Here is a 22814-nt window from a genome sequence, read left to right as displayed (position 1 = left end):
AATAAAAGTGAATGAAAGTCAGGTATATGTAGAAAAGAATTTAAACTGTAAGATTTGAGAATATGATAAAGAAATAATGGAATCAGAAATAGAAGAGGAAGAGATACTGGAAGTTATTAATAAATTGAAAATAGGTAAAGCATCAGGGTTAGATGGACTAGGTGCAGAATATTATAAAAATTTTAAAAGAGTATTGGTGCCAAAGATGGGATTAATGTTTAATAAAATAATGGAAGGGGAAATTATTCCAAGTTCCTGGAAGCAATCTCTGATAGTATTGATAGCAAAACCTAATAAAGATCTTACAAACCCAGGATCATATAGACCAGGGATGGCGAACCTATGGCACGCGTGCCACAGGTGGCACGCGAAGCCGTCCCTGTGGGTACGCACACCATCACCCCGGAAGGAGGCGGGGCCAGGCTCCTCCCCTCCACCTCTTCACATGCGCCTGCGCTCTCTTTCTTTCTCTCTGCACTCTGAGTCGGACCAGGGTTGGATGGTGGAGGCAGCTGCCAGCGTGAGTCCAGGTAAGCCTGCAGAGCAATTTTGCAGGCCCCCCATGGCCAATCCAGGCAGCAGAGGCCTTTTCCAAGCCTCTGGAGCTCGGATCGGGCCGCTGGGGTGATACAAAATCACCCCGTGGCCATGGATTTGGGCTCCAGAAGGAAGGCAGGGTGATCTGTGCAGCGGGGGAGAACGGCAGTGGGAGAAAGGGGATATATGTGGCGGGTTGGGGGAGAACGGTGGTGGGAGAAAGAGGATCTGTGTGGTGGGTGGGGGGAATGGCAGGTGCAGTGGGTGGGGGGAATGGCAGCGAGGGAAAGGAGATTGCGGCGGGTGAGGGGGAATGACGGGAGAAAGGAGATCTGTGCGGGGGGAAATGGACGGTTTTGGCATGGCAAGGATCTTTACCTCCTCTTGGCCTCAGCCCTGGTGGCGCGCTCGCCTCCCACCAAAACATGGCCCACCTTGCCCAGAGGCCACCACATGGATGGCCATCGGGTGGCAGCAAGGAGACAGCCCAGCTCCCCTTGTTGCTGCTGGTTGTCCGGGCTTTGCAGCCCAGCGCCTCTCCTCCCCTCGCAGCTCATAAGGTCGGGGTCGTGCCTTGTGTGTCTCAGTTAATGGCCGGTTTCATTGTGGTATGGATCTTTGCCTCCGGCTGGGGCAACTCTAGGCAAGGCGAGCAGCACTTTGGCAGGAGGCAAGCGCACTGCCAGGGATGAGGCCAAGAAGAGGTGCAGATCTCCGGCCATGACCCCAGCCTTATGAGCTGTGGGAGGAGGGGGGGCGCTGGGCCACAGAGCCCGGACAGCCAGCAGTGACGAGGGGAAGCCAGGCCATCTTCTTGCCGCCACTCATGGCTGTCTGGGGATTCTGGGCATGGGCGGCTGTCCTGCCCTGCTGGGCTCCCCTCCACAGCCTCAGTCAGGAAGCCTCTGATGGGGCTCCATCCTCCGCGCAGAGCAAGGCTGTAGGCTAAAGACCATGAGGTGAAAAGAAGGTTAGAGTTGAGGAAGTGGTTGGATTTATCTGCTACATGTGCACCTTACTGGGAGGGAAAAATCTGTGCCTCCAAAGGGAAAAAAAGAAAGAAAAAGCTCCAACTTGGTGGAAGGTAGCAGGGAGAAGCGAATGTGTCGCAACAAGCTTGCTTCACAAAAGGCGGCTGCTCCTTTCTGGTTGTTTTTTTCCACCCCCCTCCAAAGTCGTTCGCCCCTTAGGAGTGACCCTCTCTCAGGCTGTATGGATGCAGCGTGTGATGGAAAAGCTGTAGGTCGAATTTGCAAAACCAGTTTGGCCTCTTCTACCGGCTACTGAAGAAGACTCTTTGGGATTTGCTCTTTGGATAAAATTTCCCAAGTAATTAGTTGCAGGGCAGGGGTGTGCAGTGTAAGCAGACAACTCGTTGAATATTTGTGTTGAGAAGGCGAACTGTTTGGGGGGGGGCGAATGAGTTGGGCTGCCTTTCATTTGAGGACCAGGATTTGCTCTTTGGAGAAAAATTCCCAAGTAATTAGTTGCAGGGCAGGGGTGTGCAGTGTAAGCAGACACCTTGTTGAATATTTGTGTTGAGAAGGCGAACTGTTTGGGGGGGGTGAGCGAGTTGGGCTGCCTTTCGTTTGAGGATCAGGATTTGCTCTTCAGAGAAAATTTCCCAAGTAATTAGTTGCAGGGCAGGGGCATGCAGTGTAAGCAGACACCTCTTTAAATGTTTATGTTGGGAAGGAGAACTGTTGGGGGTGGGGCGAGCGAGTTGGGCTGCCTTTCGTTTGAGGACCAGGATTTTGCGACCGCTCGGCATGAGAGAAAGCAAAGAGAAACAAACTTGGCTTGTCGGATCAGACGACAGCTGGAAAGCAAAGGTTGGGGGGAGGTTTTGCCCTCTGGAATGGGTTTTCCAGCACTTTAAGACTTCTCTGAGCCTCCCACGCTACCTTATGAATCAAACTTAGCAGGGAGGTGCCTTCACGCGGATTTCCCATTCAAAAATGGAAGTTTGTGCCCATCCCCTTTCTTGTCCTAAATGCAAAATGGAGTCCATTTGCGATTTGCAGAAGCTTACAAGGGGGCGGGTGAGGAGGAGGACGCATGTGTTTGCACCATGGAGAAAGGGAGAGAGAGGGAAAGGAAGGAGGGGAGGGGGAAGGAAGGAAGGAAGGAAGGAAGGAAGGAAGGAAGGAAGGAAGGAAGGAAGGAAGGAAGGAAGGAAGGAAGGAAGGGAATGAGAAGGAGGGGAGGCACACGATCTGGGGATGCTGCAACAATCATAAGTGAAAAATGGTCAAAAGCTACTTTATTCAGTGCCTTTGTAACTTCGAACAGTCATTAAGGTAACTGTTGTAAGTCGAGGACTACTGAACTTTATCACTTTTTTCCTTTTTTGGGAGGGGTTGGTCATCAGGTTTTTGACCCCTTGCTAGGCAACTGGAAAAGCCCTGAGCTAGAGTACTCAGATTGCAGCTGCTTTCTTACAGATATGTGGAATGGCTTGGGACCCACAGGTTGTGCAAAGTTAAGTGACGAAGTTGGTTACAGCTTTATCTGTACTTTATCACTTTTTTCCTTTTTTGGGGGGGTGGGTCATCAAGTTTTTAACACCTTGCTAGGCGACTGGAAAAGCCCTGAGTTCTTGCAGGTATGTGGAATGGCGTGGAACCCACAGGTTTTGCAAAGTTAAGTGAGGAACTTGGTTACAACTTATTAGGAAAGATAAAATACACAACCAAGAATGCTTTATTGACCATTCTTCATCCAGATTTTATATCAGTTTCATCTGCTAGTACAGGCATTCTGCTTCAGATTTCTGTTATTTTTCAGCATCTGGTAAAATGAATGAGTAGTTTTTCAACAACCTGTAAAATCCAAGACACTGGTTTCATTGTTTAATTCCCCCCTCATACAGTAGTGGCCAAAATTGTGGAAACCTTTGGGAAAAGTGTACAGTAGAAATGCCACCTTTGGTTAAGTTTCCACCAATTTTCCTTCTAATTTCTTTATAACTGTAGCCTTGTTCACTTAATAATTCTATTTTACATCGCTTTCTGGGCGACCAGTCAACTCTTTGCATCATTACTTTAATTTTATTACGTTTTACAAGCTCACTAAATGAAAGAACACAAAAAACCCCAACCAATTTGATAGCAATCACATAACACACTGACAAATGTCCTCCTCTCAGCTTCCATACATGACAACAATAATTGAATCCTACTGTAATCTGATTGGCTCATTGGTGAAACAAGATGATGAGCCTCCTGCCCACTGTCCCACCTGCCACAGACCCCCTGGATCTCCCCCAAACCTGCCCGGCCCCCACAAGCATCCCTCCTCAGGAGCGACATCGAGATGGCCATGCCCACCCTGGCCACACCCAACCATGCTGCCATGACTACCATAGCCCTCCGCAGCTCAGACGTGCTACCGTGAGGCCCGTTGAAGGCAGTGTGCTCTGGCTTCCCCGGCTTGGATGGCAGAGGGCAAGTGGTGCCCGCAGGCTGCCCAGCGCTACCACCTGCACCAACCAGGCAAGCTCAGGGAAGCGGAGCCGGGCAGCCACCTCCCCTACCTGGCTACAAGGGAGTGGCGCCTGCCCTGCTTCGCCAGGCAGTGGATGCTGATAGTTCTGTGTGTTGTAGCCATAGCTCTAGTCATTGCCCGTGTTCTCATACTAGAGGTTCTAAATGGTTGTTGCTCTTCTTCCCTGTGTTCTACATTGCAGGGTGGTTGTGTGTTGGTGCAATCTTGATTTTGATACAATGAGGCACTCTGTGAATGCTTGCGCTGTTTGCCTTCATATCGCTCATGTCGTTCCTCTTCCCAATTCTTTAGTGCCTGGTATGCAGTGGGGAGGTCTATGTGCCAGTTGATAGAGGAGTGGTTTGAAAACCAAGCTTTCTTAAACAAGCGGCCGCGTTTAGTGTTGTCACTGGCAATTGCCTCGGTCCCTGTTAGATTAAAGATGTGGTTATGTGTAGCCATGTGTGCCCACACCTGTGAATGTTATTTTTGTCTTCTAATAGCGAGCTTGGGTTCATGCAGCCTAGTCCTCAGTCATTTTGCCATCTCCCCAATGTAATTGCAATTGCGATTCTGGCATGACATCTTATACACAACTGAGGATTTTTCTTCATTGGGGAGTGGATCTTTAGGGCGCATGACACAAACATGTAAAGTCCGATCAGGTCTGTGGGCAACACCGACCTTGTGAGGGGCTAGTGTGCACGCTGTGGCCTCGGATACACCGTGGATATAAGGCGTGATGTTAAGGTGTTTTCACATTGATGGCGGGGAGGTTCACCTGGTCTAGTCTAATCAAGATTGCACCAACACACAACCACCCTGCAATGTAGAACACAGGAAAGAAGAGCAACAACCATTTAGAACCTCCGGTATGAGAACACGGGCAATGACTAGAGCTATGGATACAACACATGGAACTATCAGCAATTCAGTTTTGACAACAGATACCCAGAGACAACTACATCCCCCAAAAACAGATGCGCGACATCTCAAAGAAATACGGCCGACCTCAACAAACAGATTGGTGACACGCTCCATGAGTAGAGTGCAGACACCAACAGTATAAACGCAATCTATCTATCTATCTATCTATCTATCTATCTATCTATCTATATGTAGATCTTTGGTCATTCGGGTTTTTTCCCACGTAGAATTGAAGGTATAAGAGCAACGTTTCAACGAAATCTCATCCGTCATCCTCAGGCTGGTGGCTTCAGCTTCGTTCTTCTGGGAGAAGTGTGTGGTAGTGGCTGTTTGTTCCTCTTTTTTAAACTGCCAGAGGGGGTGTGTTCTGTGGGTGGAGGTGTGCTCTGATTGGGTGGGGGGTTAGCTGTGTTCTTATTGGGTGGGAGTGGGTTTTGAATGGGGGCTGTGTTCTGATTGGGTGGGGATGTGTTTTGAGTGGATGGGCTGGTCTCAGCTGCCAGCCTTAGACCTGAACTGGTGAGTTGTGCTGCTTTTGTTCGGCTCCGTGTTTGTGGTGGTGCCATGTTTTTATAGTGGGTGTCAGTTTGCTGACCCGTGGCTTTAAAGTGTTGGAACAGGGATGAAATTTGTTCTCCCTTTCTGAGTGAGTTTTTGTGCTCTTCAATGCATGCACTTATTCTTCTGTTGGTCTGTCCGATGTATGTGGTGGTGCAGGTGGTGCATGAGATTTCGTATACTCCTTGGTTTTCTAACCCAATTATGTCTTTGGGGTTTCTTAGGATGGTGGATATTTTTCTGTCTGTGTAGAATGCTGTTTTGATGTTGTGTTTTTGGAGGATCTTGCTGATTCTGTCTGTGGTCCCTTTTAAGTATGGGAGGAGGGCTTTGCCATTTTCTTGTTCTCTGTCTTGGGTTTTTGTGGGTGTCTCTCTTCGGATTAAGTTGGTAATCATGTTTCTTTGGAATCCATTGGCTGTTAGTACATTAGTGAGAGTGTGTAGTTCGGTTTTTAGGTGTTGTTCGTCAGCTAGGTGTTTTGTTCTGGAGATGAGTGTCTTGGTAACGGAGTTGATCTGTGCTGGGTGGTGGTGTGAGAGTGCGTTCAGATAGCGGTTTGTGTGTGTGTTTTTATGGTAGATAGTGAGTCCTAGGGAGCCGTTGGATTTCTTGTAGACTAAGACATCAAGAAAGGGAAGTTTATTTATTTATTTATTTATTTATTTATTTATTTATTATATTTTTATACCGCCCTTCTCCCGAAGGACTCAGGGCGGTGTACAGGGCAATAAATATAAAAACGGAATACAAAAGTTAAAAAACAATTAAATATTATGCCCAAGTTTAAAACAGTAATTAAAAGACATATTAAAACCCCAACCCTAACCCATCAAACCAGGTCAGATTGCTCAAATAAATAAGTTTTTAGATCGCGCCGGAAGGAGTGAAGGTCGGGGGCCATCCGGAGCTCAACCGGCAAGCGGTTCCACAGGTCTGGCGCGCCCACAGAGAATGCCCTCCCCCCAGGGACCACCAATCGACATTCTTTGATCGGAGGCACCCTGAGGAGGCCCTCTCTGTGGGAGCGCACTGGACGGAGGGAAGTTGACGCCGGCCACAGGTGTTGCCGTAGGTAATCCGGACCCATGCCATGTAGGGCTTTGTAAGTCATTACCAACACCTTGAATCTCACCCGGAGGACAACCGGCAGCCAATGCAGCTTGCGGAGCAAAGGTGTAACATGGGAGTATCGGGAGACTCCCAGCACAACTCGCGCGGCTGCATTCTGCACCAGTTGGAGCCTCCGAGTGGTCTTCAAGGGCAGCCCTATGTAGAGAGCATTACAGTAGTCTAGACGAGAGGTCACGAGCGCATGAGTGACTGTACGCAAGGCATCCCGGTCCAGATAGGGTCGCAACTGGCACACCAGGCGAACCTGGGCAAAGCCCCCCCTAGTCACGGCTCCAATATGCTCTTCTAAAGAGAACTGTGAGTCTAGAACAGGGGTCGGCAACCGGAAAAAGGAAAAGAGCCACTCAGAACTGGTTCCATCACACAAACAAAAAAGTGGGAGCCGCAAAAAGTGCGCGTGTGTGCGACGGGTCTCCAAACCTCCGCCATCCCGTCCAGAGACCTGCCGCGTTCGTCAAACATTGACGAACACGGCAGCTGTGCAAACAGGATGGCGGCGGTTTGGAGAGTGCGCACGTACCTCTCCCAAGCCACCGCCATCCGTCAGCAGGTCTCCGGACGGCGGCGGCTTGGGAGAGGTGCGCACGCACGCTCCAAACCGCCGCCATCCCGTTTGCACAGCTGCCGTGTTCGTCAATGTTTGACGAACGCGGCAGGTCTCCATCCGGGATGGCGGCAGTTTGGAGAGGTGCGTGTGAACTCTCCAAACCGCTGCCATCCCGTTTACACAGCTGCCGTGTTCGTCAATGTTTGATGAACATGGCAGGTCTCCGGACGGGATGGCAGCAGCTTGAGAGAGGTGCGCGCGCACTCTCCAAATCTACACCATCCCGTTTGCACAGCTGCCGTGTACGTCAATGTTTGACGAACGTGGCAGGTCTCCGGACGGGATGGCGGCGGTTTGGCCAGTGCGCGCGCACCTCTCCCAAGCCGCCTCCGTCCGTCAGTAGGTCTCCAGATGGCGGCGGCTTGGGAGAGGTGCGCGCGCACTCTCCAAACCGCCGCCATCCCTTTTGCACAGCTGCTGTGTTTGTCAATGTTTGACGAACGCGGCAGGTCTCCGGACAGGATGGCGGCGGTTTGGAGAGGTGCGCGTGCACCTCCACCCTTCGAAAAGGTGCACGCGCACCTCTCAGAATGGGTGGTGCCCCTCTCCATTTGGAGAGGTGGGCGCGCACCACTGCCCGTTCGAAGAGGTGCGCACGCACCGGGCGGCTGGGAGCCGCAGGAGACGACTCAAAGAGCCGCATGCGGCTCTGGAGCCACGGGTTGCCGACCCGTGGTCTAGAAAGACCCCAAGTTGCGCGCCCTATCTACGGGGGTAATAGCTCACCCCCCATGGCAAGAGATGGAATAATCGGAATTTCCCGGGATGCCGGCACGAACAGCCACTCAGTCTTGTCAGGGTTGAGCCAAAGCCTGTTCCTCCCCATCCAGACCCAGACCGCCTCCAGGCAACGGGACATCACATCGAGGGCATCACTGGGGTGGTTTGGGGTCGAAATAAAAAGCAGGGTATCATCAGCATACTGATGATACCCAACTCCAAAACCACGAATGATCTCACCCAGCGGCTTCATATAGATGTTGAACAGGAGAGGTGAGAGGACCAATCCCTGAGGGACTCCACAAATGAGAGGCCTCAAGGTCGACCTCTGCCCCCCTGCCAACACCGACTGCGAACTTCCCAGAAGGTAGGAGGAGAACCACTGAAAAACTGTGCCTCCCACTCCCAACCCCCTGAGACGTCGCAGCAAGATACCATGGTCGATGGTATCAAAAGCCGCTGAGAGGTCTAAAAGGACTAGGACAGAGGAGCAACCCCTGTCCCAAGCCCGCCAGAGATCATTCACCAGTGCGACCAATGCCGTCTCCGTGTTTTACCCGGGCCTGAAGCCCGATTGGTACGGGTCTAGATAATCAGCTTCATCCAAGAACAAAGGGAGCTGCTGCGCCACCATGCTCTCAACAACCTTCGCCAGAAAGCGAAGGTTGGAGACCGGACGAAAGTTGTTTAATATTGCTGGGTCCAAGGCAGGCTTCTTGAGGAGGGGTCTCACCACCGCCTCCTTCAAGGCGGCGGGAAAGCTACCCTCACTCAAAGAGGCAGTAATCACTGCCTGGAGCCAGCCTCGTGTCCCATCCCGGGCTCCATAAATCAGCCAGGAGGGACACGGGTCCAACAAACACATGGTGGAGCTCAGCTTCCCCATGATCCTGTCCACTTCTTCAGGAGTCACAGGATCGAACTCCTCCCAGATAACATCGACAAGACTGCTCGTATCCTCATTGTCAGACTCTGCTCAGTCCAGACCGGTCCGGATCCGAGCGATTTTGTCCAACAGAAATCGACTAAACTCCTCAGCACGACCCTGCAAGGGCTCCTCCCTCACCTTCTGATTAAGGAGGGAGCGAGTTACTCTAAACAGGGCGGCCAGGCGATTATCTGCGGACGCGATCAGGGTGGCAAAGTGGTTAGACCTTGCCACCCTCATTGCCACGAGATAAGTTCTCGTGAACTATCTTAGTCGTAACCGGTTGGATTCGGATCGGCTGGATCTCCAACAGCTCTCTAGGCCCCGTCTCCGACGCTTCATCTCTCAGAACTCCATGGAGAACCATGGAGCCCATTGGGATCTGCGCCGGGTCAGGGGTCGCATGGGTACAACTTGGTCGAGTGCCTCTGTGGCCGCCCTTTCCCAGGCTTCCACTAGGGCATCGACCAAGCTGTGGGCAAAGGAGGCAGGTGGGGGCCCAAGCACTGCCTGGAACCGCTCAGGGTCCATCAGGCGCCTAGGGCGGAACCATCTCGTTGGCTCAGCAACCCCACGACAGGGAGTGGCAAAATGGAAAACCAGCCGCAGGAGATGATGATCGGTCCATGACAGGGGTGTAATAATTGGGGAACCCCCCCCCAAGATCATCTACCCACCATCCGGATAGAAAAACCAAATCGAAAGTGTGACCCCCCCCTATGAGTTGGGCCCTGAATAACCTGTATCAGGTCCATGGCCGTCATGGAAGCCATGAACTCCCAAGCTAACTCAGATAATCCCCCCAGGGATGGTAGGTTGAAGTCACCCAAAACCATAAGTTTGGGGAACTCAACCACCAACCCTGAGAGGATATCGAGAAGCTCAGGCAGGGCTGCTGCTATGCGACTAGGCGAAAAGTACACCAGCAGCAAGCCCAACTGAGCTCTAGGGCCACATCTCAGGAGGAGGGACTCACACCCGACTATCTGGACTATGGTGGCCTCCTGCAGACATAAGGTCTTCCTTGCAACTACTGCCACTCCACTGCCCCTACCCTGAGCCCGAGGCTGGTGCAGCACCCGGAAGCCTGATGGGCAAAGATCAACCAGGGGGACCCCGCCCTCTCCGTAATGCAAGCCAGGTCCGCATGCTCCTCCTCAATCAACTCACGAATGAGAGGAGCCTTATTCATTACAGACCTGGCATTGAAATACACGAGCCTGAGCTCAGGTGGCTGCTCATCTTCGCTCCCGGTACCACGGGCCGAAATCAGAGGGTTGGAGCGCATCACTGCTTGGAGGCAGCGGGGACGCACTCCCGGATATTGATACGGCCCTCTGTTCATACACCTGCGGCCATTCCCTACCGCCGTGGGAATAGGCAATCCCACACCCCGCTCCAGGGCCCCGTAGGCCCCCAACCCAACCCCCACCACGGTGCGATCAATCCCCGACCTGGTCTGAGAAACGGTTGGTTGAACCCCCCCAGTTTCCAATCGAACCTGTAAACCCACCCCCCTCCCTAACCCCACAAAATATTTTGCTAAAAAACATGCCAGGGGCCTCTTGTAAAATTTGTGATAGAGGGGCCTGTCCCTGCCCAACCATCTCTCGGGGTCCCAATAATTGGGCCCGTCATCAAGAGGAATGATGGAAAGGAAGGCGGGTCATGCCCAGGAAAGGGGGGCACCCCTGAGTGCAAATAAGTCTGTGCTGGAGTAGGATAGATAAACCATTTGTCCGGGTAAGTCCAGTCAGGCAGTCCCATAGTCCATCAGTCTAGAGATGAAAACTGGAAGGTCAAAAGTGTCCAGTCCACCAGCTCCCTGCCACTGAGCTGGGTACCATTCAGGTGACATCCAAAGTAGGACAGGCACCTCCCTCTCACGAAGGACCCAAATCTATCCTGGAATGGACGAAATACCAACCCAATAAGGCATACCTCCCTAGATCTCTCACCTCTAGGGAGGCAGATGGTATAGGTTGGTATCGGTGATAATACATACGAGCCGCCCTCTCATGGAGGCTCGTCCAAGACCTTCTTAGACCAGTAGGGTCCATAGGGAGAGGAGGAAAAGAGCAGCAATTATCAGGCGTAACCTGAAGGTAATAATATTCAGGTTGGAGAGCACGGTTCTTCTCAAGGCGGGGAGAGCAGGAAACGCCAGACGGCAGATAGATGGACCCCAATGCAGGCAGCTGAAGTCCGAATGGCAAAAAGCATAAAAGGCATAACTAACCCATATCGTCTGGTCAGCCACACACAGCACCAAAAGTCAGACGGTCCCGCGCCAGCCGTAGGTCTCCCTGGTCGAAAACAGGTGAAGAACAGCCTCAGATAATCTCCAACAGACCACGCAGAAACCATGAACCGGCAAAACGCTCCCATTCCGCTCACTGCCGATCACTCCACCGCTCTACCACAACGCCGAGTCAACCTCCATTACAGAGCATACTGGAGTTTCGGAGGCCACTCTAGGCCATGGCTCTATCGGCTCCGAAGATCCACTACTCGGAGCCCTCCAAGCCGCGGCTCCTCCCAGCTGCACCGGGACCTCCGAGAAGAAAACACTGAAGCTCAGATGGAAATGGAGGGCTGCAACTCCAACGACGTGCCGACCCTTCTTCCTTCTCAGCTCAATCGTCCCTCTGAGCCTTGATACAGAGGAAAAACATCTCTGCGGGCTCGTTGGATCCCCAGAAGACCATTAAGGACGCCAAAACTGGGGAACACTCCACGGAGCTCAGCCCAGCACGTCCGCCATCTTGGGCATGCATAGAAGGTTGATTGTTAGCTTCTGTTTCCATGGTGAATTGTATTTATATATGTGTGTGTGTGTCCTCCAAAAACACAACATCAAAACAGCATTCTACACAGACAGAAAAATATCCACCATCCTAAGAAACCCCAAGGACATAATTGGGTTAGAAAACCAAGGAGTATACGAAATCCCATGCACCACCTGCCCCACCACATACATCGGACAGACCAACAGAAGAATAAGTGCATGCATTGAAGAGCACAAAAACTCACTCAGAAAGGGAGAACAAACTTCATCCCTGGTCCAACACTTTGAAGCCACGGGACATGAAATTGATTTAAAAAAAACCAAAACTATCGCCAAAATTGAACATTTTAACAACAGAATAATCAGAGAAGCCATCGAGATAGAAAAACGCCCCCACAGCATGAACAAACGAGATGATACCTCTCGCCTACCAGCCATTTGGAAACCCGCCTTGATTGACAGACAAGTCCCAACCACCAAGAATGATACCAGACCCAAACTCATGATAACATCACATGACATCACCACCACACAACCATTCAAAAAGCAAATCCGAACCCACAATGATAACGAGGCACAACCACAAAACAGAAACCTAACTACAGCTGCAACATCAGCCACTTTAAACCCCTCCAAACCACACAATAAGCAAACTGACACCCACTATAAAAACATGGCACCACCACAAACACGAAGCCGAACAAAAGCAGCACAACTCAGCTCAGGTCTAAGGCTGGCAGCTGATATATATATATAATATATATATTATATATATAATATATATATAATATATATATATTATATATATATATATATTATATATATATTATAATATATTATATATATATAATATATATTATATATATTATATATATATATATATATATATATATATATATATATATATATATATATATATATATATATATATATATATAATATATAATATATATATTATATATAATCAGCAGTTTTAGCAGTTTTTTAAAAATGAATATACCTGGGACTCAAATTTTTAGAATAATTATGGATGTGTGTGTGTGTGTGTGTGTGTGTGTGTGTGTGCACATACATACACACTTACTAGACTGCATATCTTGGCCTTATATATGGAGTGCTGTATTCCAAAGCACACCTCCTACTCCAATCTATAAAAAAAATTACACTATTGCAGTAATTGTCATAGGAGAAATCAACGTTTTCTAAATAATATGAACCAAATAATTTTACCCAGAATAAGACAGCACATGTACAGAAGACGATCCATACACACTTTCCACAGGTTGTATAAGGAACATGCTCTTCTTGCTGTATAAATGAAGTTAATTGAAACAGGATTATTAAGACAAGTATCTATATCCATGTAATTGCACTTACATTCTAATTTATGTCTAAACTAAAAACTTCAATCCTGTCTAATTGATTCTTCTTCCACTCCCGGGGGATTTTTCATATCTCATTAATTGGTGGAAATAGTTTTTCATTAACAGCAAGGGTTTTTTTATTTCCAAACAGTTATTTCATTTTTACATTCATTAGTTTTATTTATTAAAAATAGAACAAAAAATAACTTTGTTGAAAGAATTACTTTTCATATACAAATCTAGCAATTAAACAATAAGAAAAATGCAGTGTGTTAATATACTTTATTTTGGCATACACCATCATTAGCAGAATGAAATTGAATATAGTAATAATTTGCACATGACAGATACCCCAGATGATCTTTTTGCTATAATGAAGAAAAACAAAGGGTTTTTATAGCTTTAACAGAGAGAGAGAAAGAGAGAGAAAAGAAAAGAAAAAAAGGAAAATTGGGTTTATACATTTCCCCCCCAGTAGTTTTAACTAAGTTTTTAAAGCTGAAGATTGAAATACAGGTACTCCTTATTTAGCAACTGCCACATTGAGCAACCATTTGCAATTACCATTAATCATTGATGGTAATAAACAATAGTACAAATATCATTTTATGGCCAATGTGTGTACTTATGCTCAAATTTCTGCACCTGACAACCACTGTCAGAACCCATTTTTTTAGTGTGTGTGTGTGTGACTTTTGCTGGTACAGTCTTTTTCTTTCTGTGGGTTCTGCCATACTCCTGGAGGGAGGGGGGAAGCTTTAGGGAACTATTCTGTATCTTCTTCCTTTCGCTTAGCTGCTACAATGTATCCCCTCCGCTTCCTCTATCTGCTTGCTCTTTGAACTGTTTTCCCCTTGATGCCAACCTGGGGTGAGAAAGGAATGTGCCTCTGGCCATCTGGCTTATCTCTCACTGTGGAAGAGAAAGTGCGAAGACCCAACAATGTTTTCACAGCCTTGGGAATGGCATCTTATCAGCCCCGTTCCCACAGCGGGACTGGCCCGTTTGAACCAACCGGATGAACTATTGAGGTGGGGTTTGCTTTTTGCACCTTTAACCTATTGATTTGAATGGGAAGCCCTCAGCAGAGTTCTGCTTTCTTGGGAAGAAGTTTTGAAGTGGGTCCTTACAACCATGCCAGAATGAGAGTAAATTGAGATGGCAGCAGTTAGAAATCTTCATGGTCTCTCTGTCTCTTTCTCTCATATGTGATTTACTTATCAGGTCAGAAGAGCCCATTTTTAACTTCAAATATCATCACCCCTACTGTGTAATCTGTGGTCATAGCAGGATACCATATCCATAGTAGCAGTGCTACCACAGGAACTCTGCCACCAAAGAGCCTATGATCCAGGAAAACCCCAAACTTGGCATCTGAAAGACGTTTATTGCTATGCAACATTGCATAGCCATGTGCCACTTTAATTCATATAAAGAAATAAAATGAAAATGTAAATAGCATACAGTTCACACAAGAAGTAAGTGGCCTACACTTTCTGCCTCTTTCCCATGTAATTTTAAAAGGAAGATCTGATCATTTTAGACAAGTCAATCTAAAGTTCACACACTTGTTGCCCCGTCAATTGGCACTTTTACAATGCAGATCAACTGGCAAGGAGATGTTGCTTCTATCACCACCATGATTATTTACATAGGTAAAAGAGAAAAAAGGTCATAGTGCACTAAATAAGACTGTGGTAGAAGAAGTCAAGAGAAAAGTTTTCTAAGAAGCTGCCTTTTGTTCAGCATTATTGAAACTTGTCCCTCTGTTGCAACAAGTTTGTATATTGCATAACTATATACAAAGCCCTGGTAATTAGAAAAAAAAGAATTGAGTGAATTCATTCAAACTATTTTTTAATTAAAAATTTAAAACTGTAAAATACAATTGCCTGTGTAATTTCATTCACTATTAAGGTAAAGGTAAAGTTTCCCCCGCACATGCGTGCTAGTCGTTTCCGACTCTAGGGGCCGGTGCTCATCTCCGTTTCAAAGCTGAAGAGCCAGCGCTTGTCCGAGGACGTCTCCGTGGTCATGTGGCCGGCATGACTAGACGCCAAAGGCGCACGGAACGCTGTTACCTTCCCACCGTAGTGGTCCCTATTTTTCTACTTGCATTTTTACGTGCTTTCGAACTGCTAGGTTGGCAGAAGCTGGGACGAGTAACAGGCGCTCACTCTGTTACGCGATACTCGGGATTCGACCCGCCAAACTGCCGACCTTCCTATCGACAAGCTCAGCGTCCTAACCCACTGAGCCATGGTGGCATTTTGCCTCATACTCTGGACGTATTTGTTCTTCTTGCTCTAAAAACTCAACTGTGTTCCATTCGTATTCTAATTCAACCTGTCGTCGTTTCCAAAACTCCAAAAACAAGCTAACTAAAGAATAAGTCAAGAAAAACAATCAGTATATTCTGTATGAGTGAAAGTCAAATTGCTGCCACCTGCAACAGTTTCATGCCATTTTATGTACTGTTTCCCACTCTTCTTTTTTTAAAAAAAAAATTCAAAACATGTTCACTTACATCTTCCCTAGCTTATGAATGCAATTTCCTGTAGCTTACTTTTTGAAGAGAGAAAGATGAACTAGGAATTTGATGCAACAAGGCATTTTCTATCAAGGATATATTGCATCTGGATTGAGGCAATTCCAGAATGGAATAGCTGGGCAATTCTGGTTGTTGAAGTCTTAACAAAGTTGGACACCCTGTTCTAGGCCATATCCCCTTTTTTAAAGGAAGAGTTGTAAGTACCGGAGAAAGATTGTTACAGGATTTAGATCTGTTTTCTTCTCTCTTTTTTCAGGAGTGCCATGGAGGGCAAACTAGGGAAATTGAGAAGCTTTTAGGCTGATTAATTTCTGTGTATACAGTTGTGCAGGAGAAAGTGATGGCACATGCCCCCAGTTTTCCTTTTATGTGCCCAAGCCCTTAGGCTGGTTTGCTGACATTTGTATATTGATATACAAATTCAAATATTATACCAATTCTGCAATAATGATTGAGGTGTCTCATAAGCATAAATGACACCCTGTCCCATTTGATTGAATTAATCACCTCAGTATGCAAAACAAACAAAGAAGTTAGCTTACCCCAAATCCCCATAAACACTGCAAACACTAATGTTCCAAAGCTGTCAAATATACAGAGTTTCTGAAAAACGTGAAGGAAAAATGGCTTAACATATAATATAGTATTCTTTCAGAAAAATAACACTAGCTCTTCTGTTGTTATTACAGATTTTGTCCTTTGGTTGTCATGTGCATATATTCTTTTATTACATTTTATTACATTATGCACCTAAGAATCTGCATTCAATCATTGCTGCACTGCACTATATACACTATATACACAGTGACAGACAACAATCCTTCACTATGGAAATTGCTGAATCTTCTCCTGGGGCCCCAGCTGATAGCTGACAGCCCTGTACATCTGTTTGCTTGAGGAAAATATGTAAGCAAAGTAGGCTAAAAGGGTGTGCTCTTTGTTGCTGTATATACAATTCTATCAAAAGATAGCATGAATCCATAAAAATAATGCCACATATCAGCTTTTCTAACTATTTTATTCTTAATCATATAAACAGATGACAGTTGACACCAATCAATCTCTCACATCAAATAATTTTGCTGGACTGATGTGAGGATAAAATGGTTTTTAGTTTCTTGGAAGTGAAATCCAAATAATCTTTTTATAACTCCAATCATAAAAATCAGATTTATGTATTTGGGCAAATGGCACAAAAAGGAAATCTGTTAAAGAAAAATGATTTGCAAAAAAATATATGTTACAAGATGCACTAAAATAGTTCTATTTAATAAAAATGCATATAAAATATTAGAATTTGATACTATTTCCTATACTTTTTAAAATTCCAAACTTATGTTCAATGCATGAAACAAATTTAAGATTGGAAAAATGGGAAACTGAATGAAATTAACTTGATATTTCCCTTAATCCCTATTCATGTTCACCATACTATTGTTTTTCCTTTGCACATAGAATTAAGGATATATAGAGGAGAGTTTGCTTTATTAAGGTGATTTCATGAAACCCAATATGTTCAGCTGTACATTGTGTACAGTAGCTTACTTCACTTGTACATTTACAGACCTACAGAATCTCTCAGTAGTTTATGATTCTTTACTTGGATTAATTTTTTAAAAACATATCCATATGTGCTAAGATTTGTACTCATCAGTTACACATTTTTGTTTATTACTGATCTTAGTTATGTGAGATGCTTCTTGCTTCTCCATATATTTTCAGTTTATTTCAAAACAGCATTTTATGTCACATTAACATTGTTTTTAATTCTGAAGAAAAAATACCTTGGAAGAGTCACATGTGATGTTGAGATTCCAGTATGTGCATTCTTGATCACATTGTGGACACATTATAATCTTACCTCCTATGTTTGGGTCACATACTTCTTGACTGAAAGAATGAAGAAATCCATCTTACATATTATGAAACTCAATGAATGGGCTGCTAAAGTCATAGTTTTCATTGATCACTACTGTCCTGATCATCTTCCACTTAATAAGTACTATGGTACTACCAGTGTAGCTACACTGGCCCTTTTTAGATATGCAAAACACAAGCAAAAGTGTGTGATAAATGAGTAGCATTAATGATGAGGTCTTTCCTCATCCAATAATTCTCTTTTTTGGTGAAGTCTCTTCCAATTCAGTTCAATGATGGTTGGTCTTTAACTGTGGACTGGGAAAAATATAATTTCTATAGTTCTTACACAGCTGTCCTAAGGTCTCTTGCCAAAAAATATTCCATTTATTTTGATGTTCCTGATAATTATTTTGTTTTGTTATCTTCCTGTATTATTTAATTTTATTTATTTTCAATCACATGGTTTATTCATTCACAGCAGAATGCTGTATGATTTTAATTAGGACTTGATATTTCTGTTTATTCTTCTGGCAAATACAAGATAAAATGTTTAATATCTCAAAATAATATTGATAAATATGACACAAAAGCTTCTGAAGAATACAGAAGTTTAGAACATTTGTCATAGATGGTACTTTTTTCCAGAACATATATTATCATTCAGTGAAGATTCTGCATTCTCAGCATATTTTAGTAGTTTTTCACTGAATAGAGTTAGTAATAAAAAGATACCATATACCTTTGTTTTTTAAAAAACACATAAAACTGAAATAATAAATTGACTTAGATTAAACTACCATAAATATTGAGTGATGCAATCTTATGCATGCCTGCTCAGGTAAGAGCACAATCTGGTTGTCCAGATCATCTGGCTAAAAGTGATTAGAATAAGATTAACAAATCTATCTGTGGATATGAGGGAGGGTAGTTTTGTTGAAAGTCTATCGTCATGTCCCTGATATATTGGCCAAAATTCTACAAATCTCTTTCCAGTCTCTACTGGGGTTATCTCCACTAATGGGGAATTCCAGTGGCAAAAGAAGTGTAGTATCTCTCTTCTCCCCAAATCCCTGATTAAGCCCTAATTTAAAATACCCTGGAGATACTTTAAATATTTTCATTCCTATGGAATTCAATTCCAAGATCCACCAAAAAAGAAAAGAGATCATGCTTCTGCTGCATCCTTACTGCTTTGCTCATGGAATTCAGTATTTATTATTCTCTGAGAAGTATGTACATAATTTGAAGCCTGTTGAGTTTTAGTTAAACATCACCCAAAAGAAATTTTTGAATTCTTTGAGTTTTAGTTAAACATCACCCAAAAGAAATTACTCTGATCTTTTTGTGGAGTTGTTTTTTGTTTTTGTTTTTTGTTTTTGTTGTTTTTGCTGTTTTTGTGTCTGTGTGCAGGACACATTGATAGAAGGTGATATCTGGGAGAATTTCCCTCCCTTAATCAGCATTAGCCTGTGGATTTTATACCTTACAACAGGCTCTGAGATTGTTAATTATTTTAAACACGCCTGGACTGTTTACTGCTGCTATTGTTTAAGGTGCTAACCAATTGAAAATTTTGGAGTGGATTCATTTATCCCATACGCCCAAAGTTTCTGTTTTAACCAGAGAAGCACAATTAGCTCAATTGATTTTTAAAATCCGTCACCGAACGAAAGCCTTGATTGGGCTGGAGATAGACACTCTTTTTGTGCCTATGTCTTTGCAAATTTGGGAATCATTTTTTCAAACCTCGAGTGAATTACAATTTTCCTTAGCTGATTGGCATGGCAAGGTTTCTTGCCACCCACCACCCGATTAACCAAGCAAACAACACCCCAGCGGTCAGCTCAAAAAGCTGAATTGGCTGCTTCAATTTTGGCTTGTCAAATTTTTTCCTTTCAACCTTTGAATCTTGTTGTGGATAGCTTTTATGTTTATCACACAATTCAAGTGATTTATGGATCTTATTTATCCCCCTCCATTCAACCAGATTTGTTAAAACTTTTTTTAACCTTGCAAAATTTGCTTTTTGAACACCAACATCCTATTTTTGTTGCTCACATTCGTAGTCATCAGCCTTTTCCAGGTTTTTTGCAAGAGGGAAACACTGTTGCAGATCAGGCTGCCTCCGGACCTTCAGCCTGTTCTTTGCAACCCCTCACCCCCTGGGAAAGTCATTCCTATGTTTCAATTGATACCTTTTCAGGATTCATCATGGCCACCCCCCTAAGGGGTGAAGCCACTAAACATGTAATTAATCATTGTATTCGGACCTTTGCAGTGCTGGGATGTCCAAAAGAACTCAAAACAGATAATGGCCCTGCTTACAGCAGTCAAGCCATGGCAAAATTTTGTCATTATTGGCAAATAACACACAAATTTGGAATTCCATATTAAACATGCTTTAGATCGCTATAAAAATCAGAACGGGGGAAAACGAAACCCCAACCTCCCAGCAGTGCAAGAAACTCTTAATCTTTGCCTCTACACTCTGAACTTTTCCAACTTGACTGGCTATCCCTTAACCACAGCTGCAGAGCAGCATTTTTTATCTCCAGTTGCAGATCAGCCTAAACCCAAAGCGTGGTATCGCCAACTTCCAGACCTAACTTGGAAAGGCCCTGCAGACCTTCTCACTTGGGGAAGAGGCTACGCAGCTACTCAACTGCCAGACAAAGTGCTGTGGATCCCAGGTCGCCACGTTCGCCCGTATCATGCCTCCACAAACACAACTGCAGAACCCATTAAAGATGACAGCATGGTTTGTGACTTTTTTCAGCTTTGTTCTTACACCACTGACTGATGCCACTAAAACACAATTCCATCTGAAAGCTTACCCCAGACGTCAACTCCACTTCACCAGCTATCCCATCCTGTTCTTTACACCTTTGACATTGCTTCCAGTCAAAAATGGCTCTTTTCACATTGTTTTTGCCCATCGCATGGACCCAGAAGGAACAACCTGTTGTTAACAACGAGTCTACCATCATCATCTATGTGAACTCTGTAGCTCATGTTCCTGTCCAAACTTGAAATGGTTTCAACTTTCAGGAATTACTTGGCTCCTGGTTTCCCAAATTACCTGGTTTACAAGCTATTGTAGCTTTTATTAGTATGATTGTATTAGGATGTATTATTTTACCTTGTGTCTTGCCTATTTCTATCAGAAGTATTACTAACAGTATTTCTTTGACTGTGCTTGACTCCATGGCAGAATTAAACAAACGATTGAAAGACAGAGAAGGGGAACGCTCCCAGCATTATACTTGGTATCAAGGAATGTTTAACTTTTCTCCCTGGCTGACCACCCTTTTCTCAGCTATAGCTGGTCCTTTAATTTTATTATTATTTGCATGTGCAATTGGCCCATGTGTTATGGGTAAACTTTTAGATTTTCTACAACGAAGGTTGAGCAGCATTAGCGATGACATTCTGTTGATGAAACACACTGTTGACAGTGAATACAAACACCCTCTTTTAGAATTCACTTCTGACCCAGAGACTGATGCACCCTCACACCAACACTCTTTGAAAGGAACACTGGCGCAGGCACAGGAGGTATCGAAGGATTTCTCTTTTTCCCGCGTAAGTTATCCTAGAAGAGAAAGTTCTGGACATTGAGGGGCCTTCTCAGTAATTGGCCTTAAAAAACAGAAAAGGAGGAGTTGTAGATATCCCAGACTCCCAAAAGACCTTTTTTGATTCCTATGTTAAAAGTTACAAAGTTCTCCCTTCCTGTCTCTAGTGATAACATTTCTGCAATTGTAAGGTCACATTCCTGCATCACATTCCTGCCTCTGGTGATTCTTCATTTATAACAAGACTTGTTTCATGTAATTGCCCATGCCTCAAGATATGGCTTCCTGTCTCCTGTAACTGTCTCTGCTTCAAGATTATGTCTTTCAAGTCATGCATTCCTGTGATAACTCTTGTCTTCTCTGTTAGCGTTTGTATATGCTTTATTGTTTCCTGTGATGACCTTTGCTCTCTTCATTAGCAGATGTATGCAATGAGTTATGTTTTCCTTTGACCTCACATATGTTAATTCCTCATGTGTACTTCCCCCCTCCCCGGTGAAACTGCTCAATAAATAGAGGGATGTGCAAAGCTGTCGGTGGGCAAAAACATCCACCCCGGGCACTCTGTACTCTCTCACCTTGAACAAACTTGTGTTGGTGCCTCAGTTTGTCCTAGGACTCTGCTCCTGAGCCATCGCAGTTCCCAAGTGTGACCGTTGGAACGTCCGGCACACTGGGTCGGTGGCAAAGGGCAAGATCCTTCCATATTCAAGGTGTTCACCCTTGCGAGGGTCCCTCTAAATTCTCACCCCTGTCACGGGGCTCTAAGAGTTGAGGCCAGAACCCTGATCAACCGCTCAGCGCAACAGTTGAGAAAAGACATGCCACATCCTATAAAAATCTTTTTCCTCAAGTTTTAATTGAAATTCTACCACTTAGTGATGGATGATTCTAGCCCTGATGGGTATGAAAGTCAAGTTGTGGAAATTCAGCTTAAAATCATGAACTTCAAAATAAAAGCAATGGTCTACCTGGTTCAACATATCATTCTCATAATAACTAATTAGATACCTATTGTCAAAACCCACCTCAACCCACTTCTTAAGAAAGCAGCACTCTTGGAGACAGGGTTTTCCAAGCGGGATCTTTTACTAAGAAATAAGAGATAGCAGGCATAATAGACAGGATCTGAGCAATTCCCTTGCATCCCAATAGTTTTAAAATGCCCCCAAGCAAACTCCACCCCACAGTTCATTCCGTCAGTTCCAGATCAGCCAATCTTCAGGTGGTAAGTCCATTGTGGGAAAAGAAAGATAACAATCTGTTTGCAGCAGGATCATTTCCACAGCTCCTCACACTTTCTTTGGAGAAACAAACCAGATCCTGGAGGGTTGGATTTCTTCCCCCCACCCCCTTTTCTAGTTGCCTGGTAAGTTCAGAGAGAATACCTAGTAAGAAAACAATTTGTTTTACATTGTAACGGATAGAAGGCCAGATCCTGAAGTTGAAACTCAAATACTTTGGCCACCTAATGAGAAGGAAGGACTCACTGGAGAAGAGCCTAATGCTGGGAAAGGTTGAGGGCAAGAGAAGAAGGGGACGACAGAGAATGAGGTGGCTGGATGGAGTCACTGAAGCAGTAGGCATGAGCCTAAATGGACTCCAGAAGATGGTAGAGGACAGGAAGGCCTGGAGGAACGTTGTCCATGGGGTCATGATGGGTCGGACACGACTTCGCAGCTAACAACAACAATGGAGAGCAGACAGGTGGAATAAACAAAAGGTTACATTTAATGGAGGAAATGAAAGCAATAAAGCCCCATGCCTGTTCCCTCTCCC

At 45.1% G+C, this 22814-nt stretch overlaps 1 protein-coding gene across 1 annotated transcript in view; it reads right to left on the bottom strand.

Moving 5' to 3' along the window:
• ANO6 (anoctamin 6) overlaps positions 1 to 22814 on the bottom strand; it is a 104961-nt gene that overhangs the window by 63833 nt on the left and 18314 nt on the right. The window contains 4 exon segments of the mRNA XM_083366550.1: positions 12916 to 13011; positions 15303 to 15430; positions 16143 to 16203; positions 17385 to 17490. Coding sequence (XP_083222676.1) covers positions 12916 to 13011; positions 15303 to 15430; positions 16143 to 16203; positions 17385 to 17490 — 391 coding nt within the window.

The sequence above is a fragment of the Vipera ursinii genome, assembly GCF_947247035.1.
Source record: "Vipera ursinii genome assembly, chromosome: 6".
NCBI classification, from domain to species: Eukaryota; Metazoa; Chordata; class Lepidosauria; order Squamata; family Viperidae; genus Vipera; species Vipera ursinii.
Note: the sequence above shows the minus strand (reverse complement) of the source record. Positions and strands in the feature narration are given on the sequence as shown.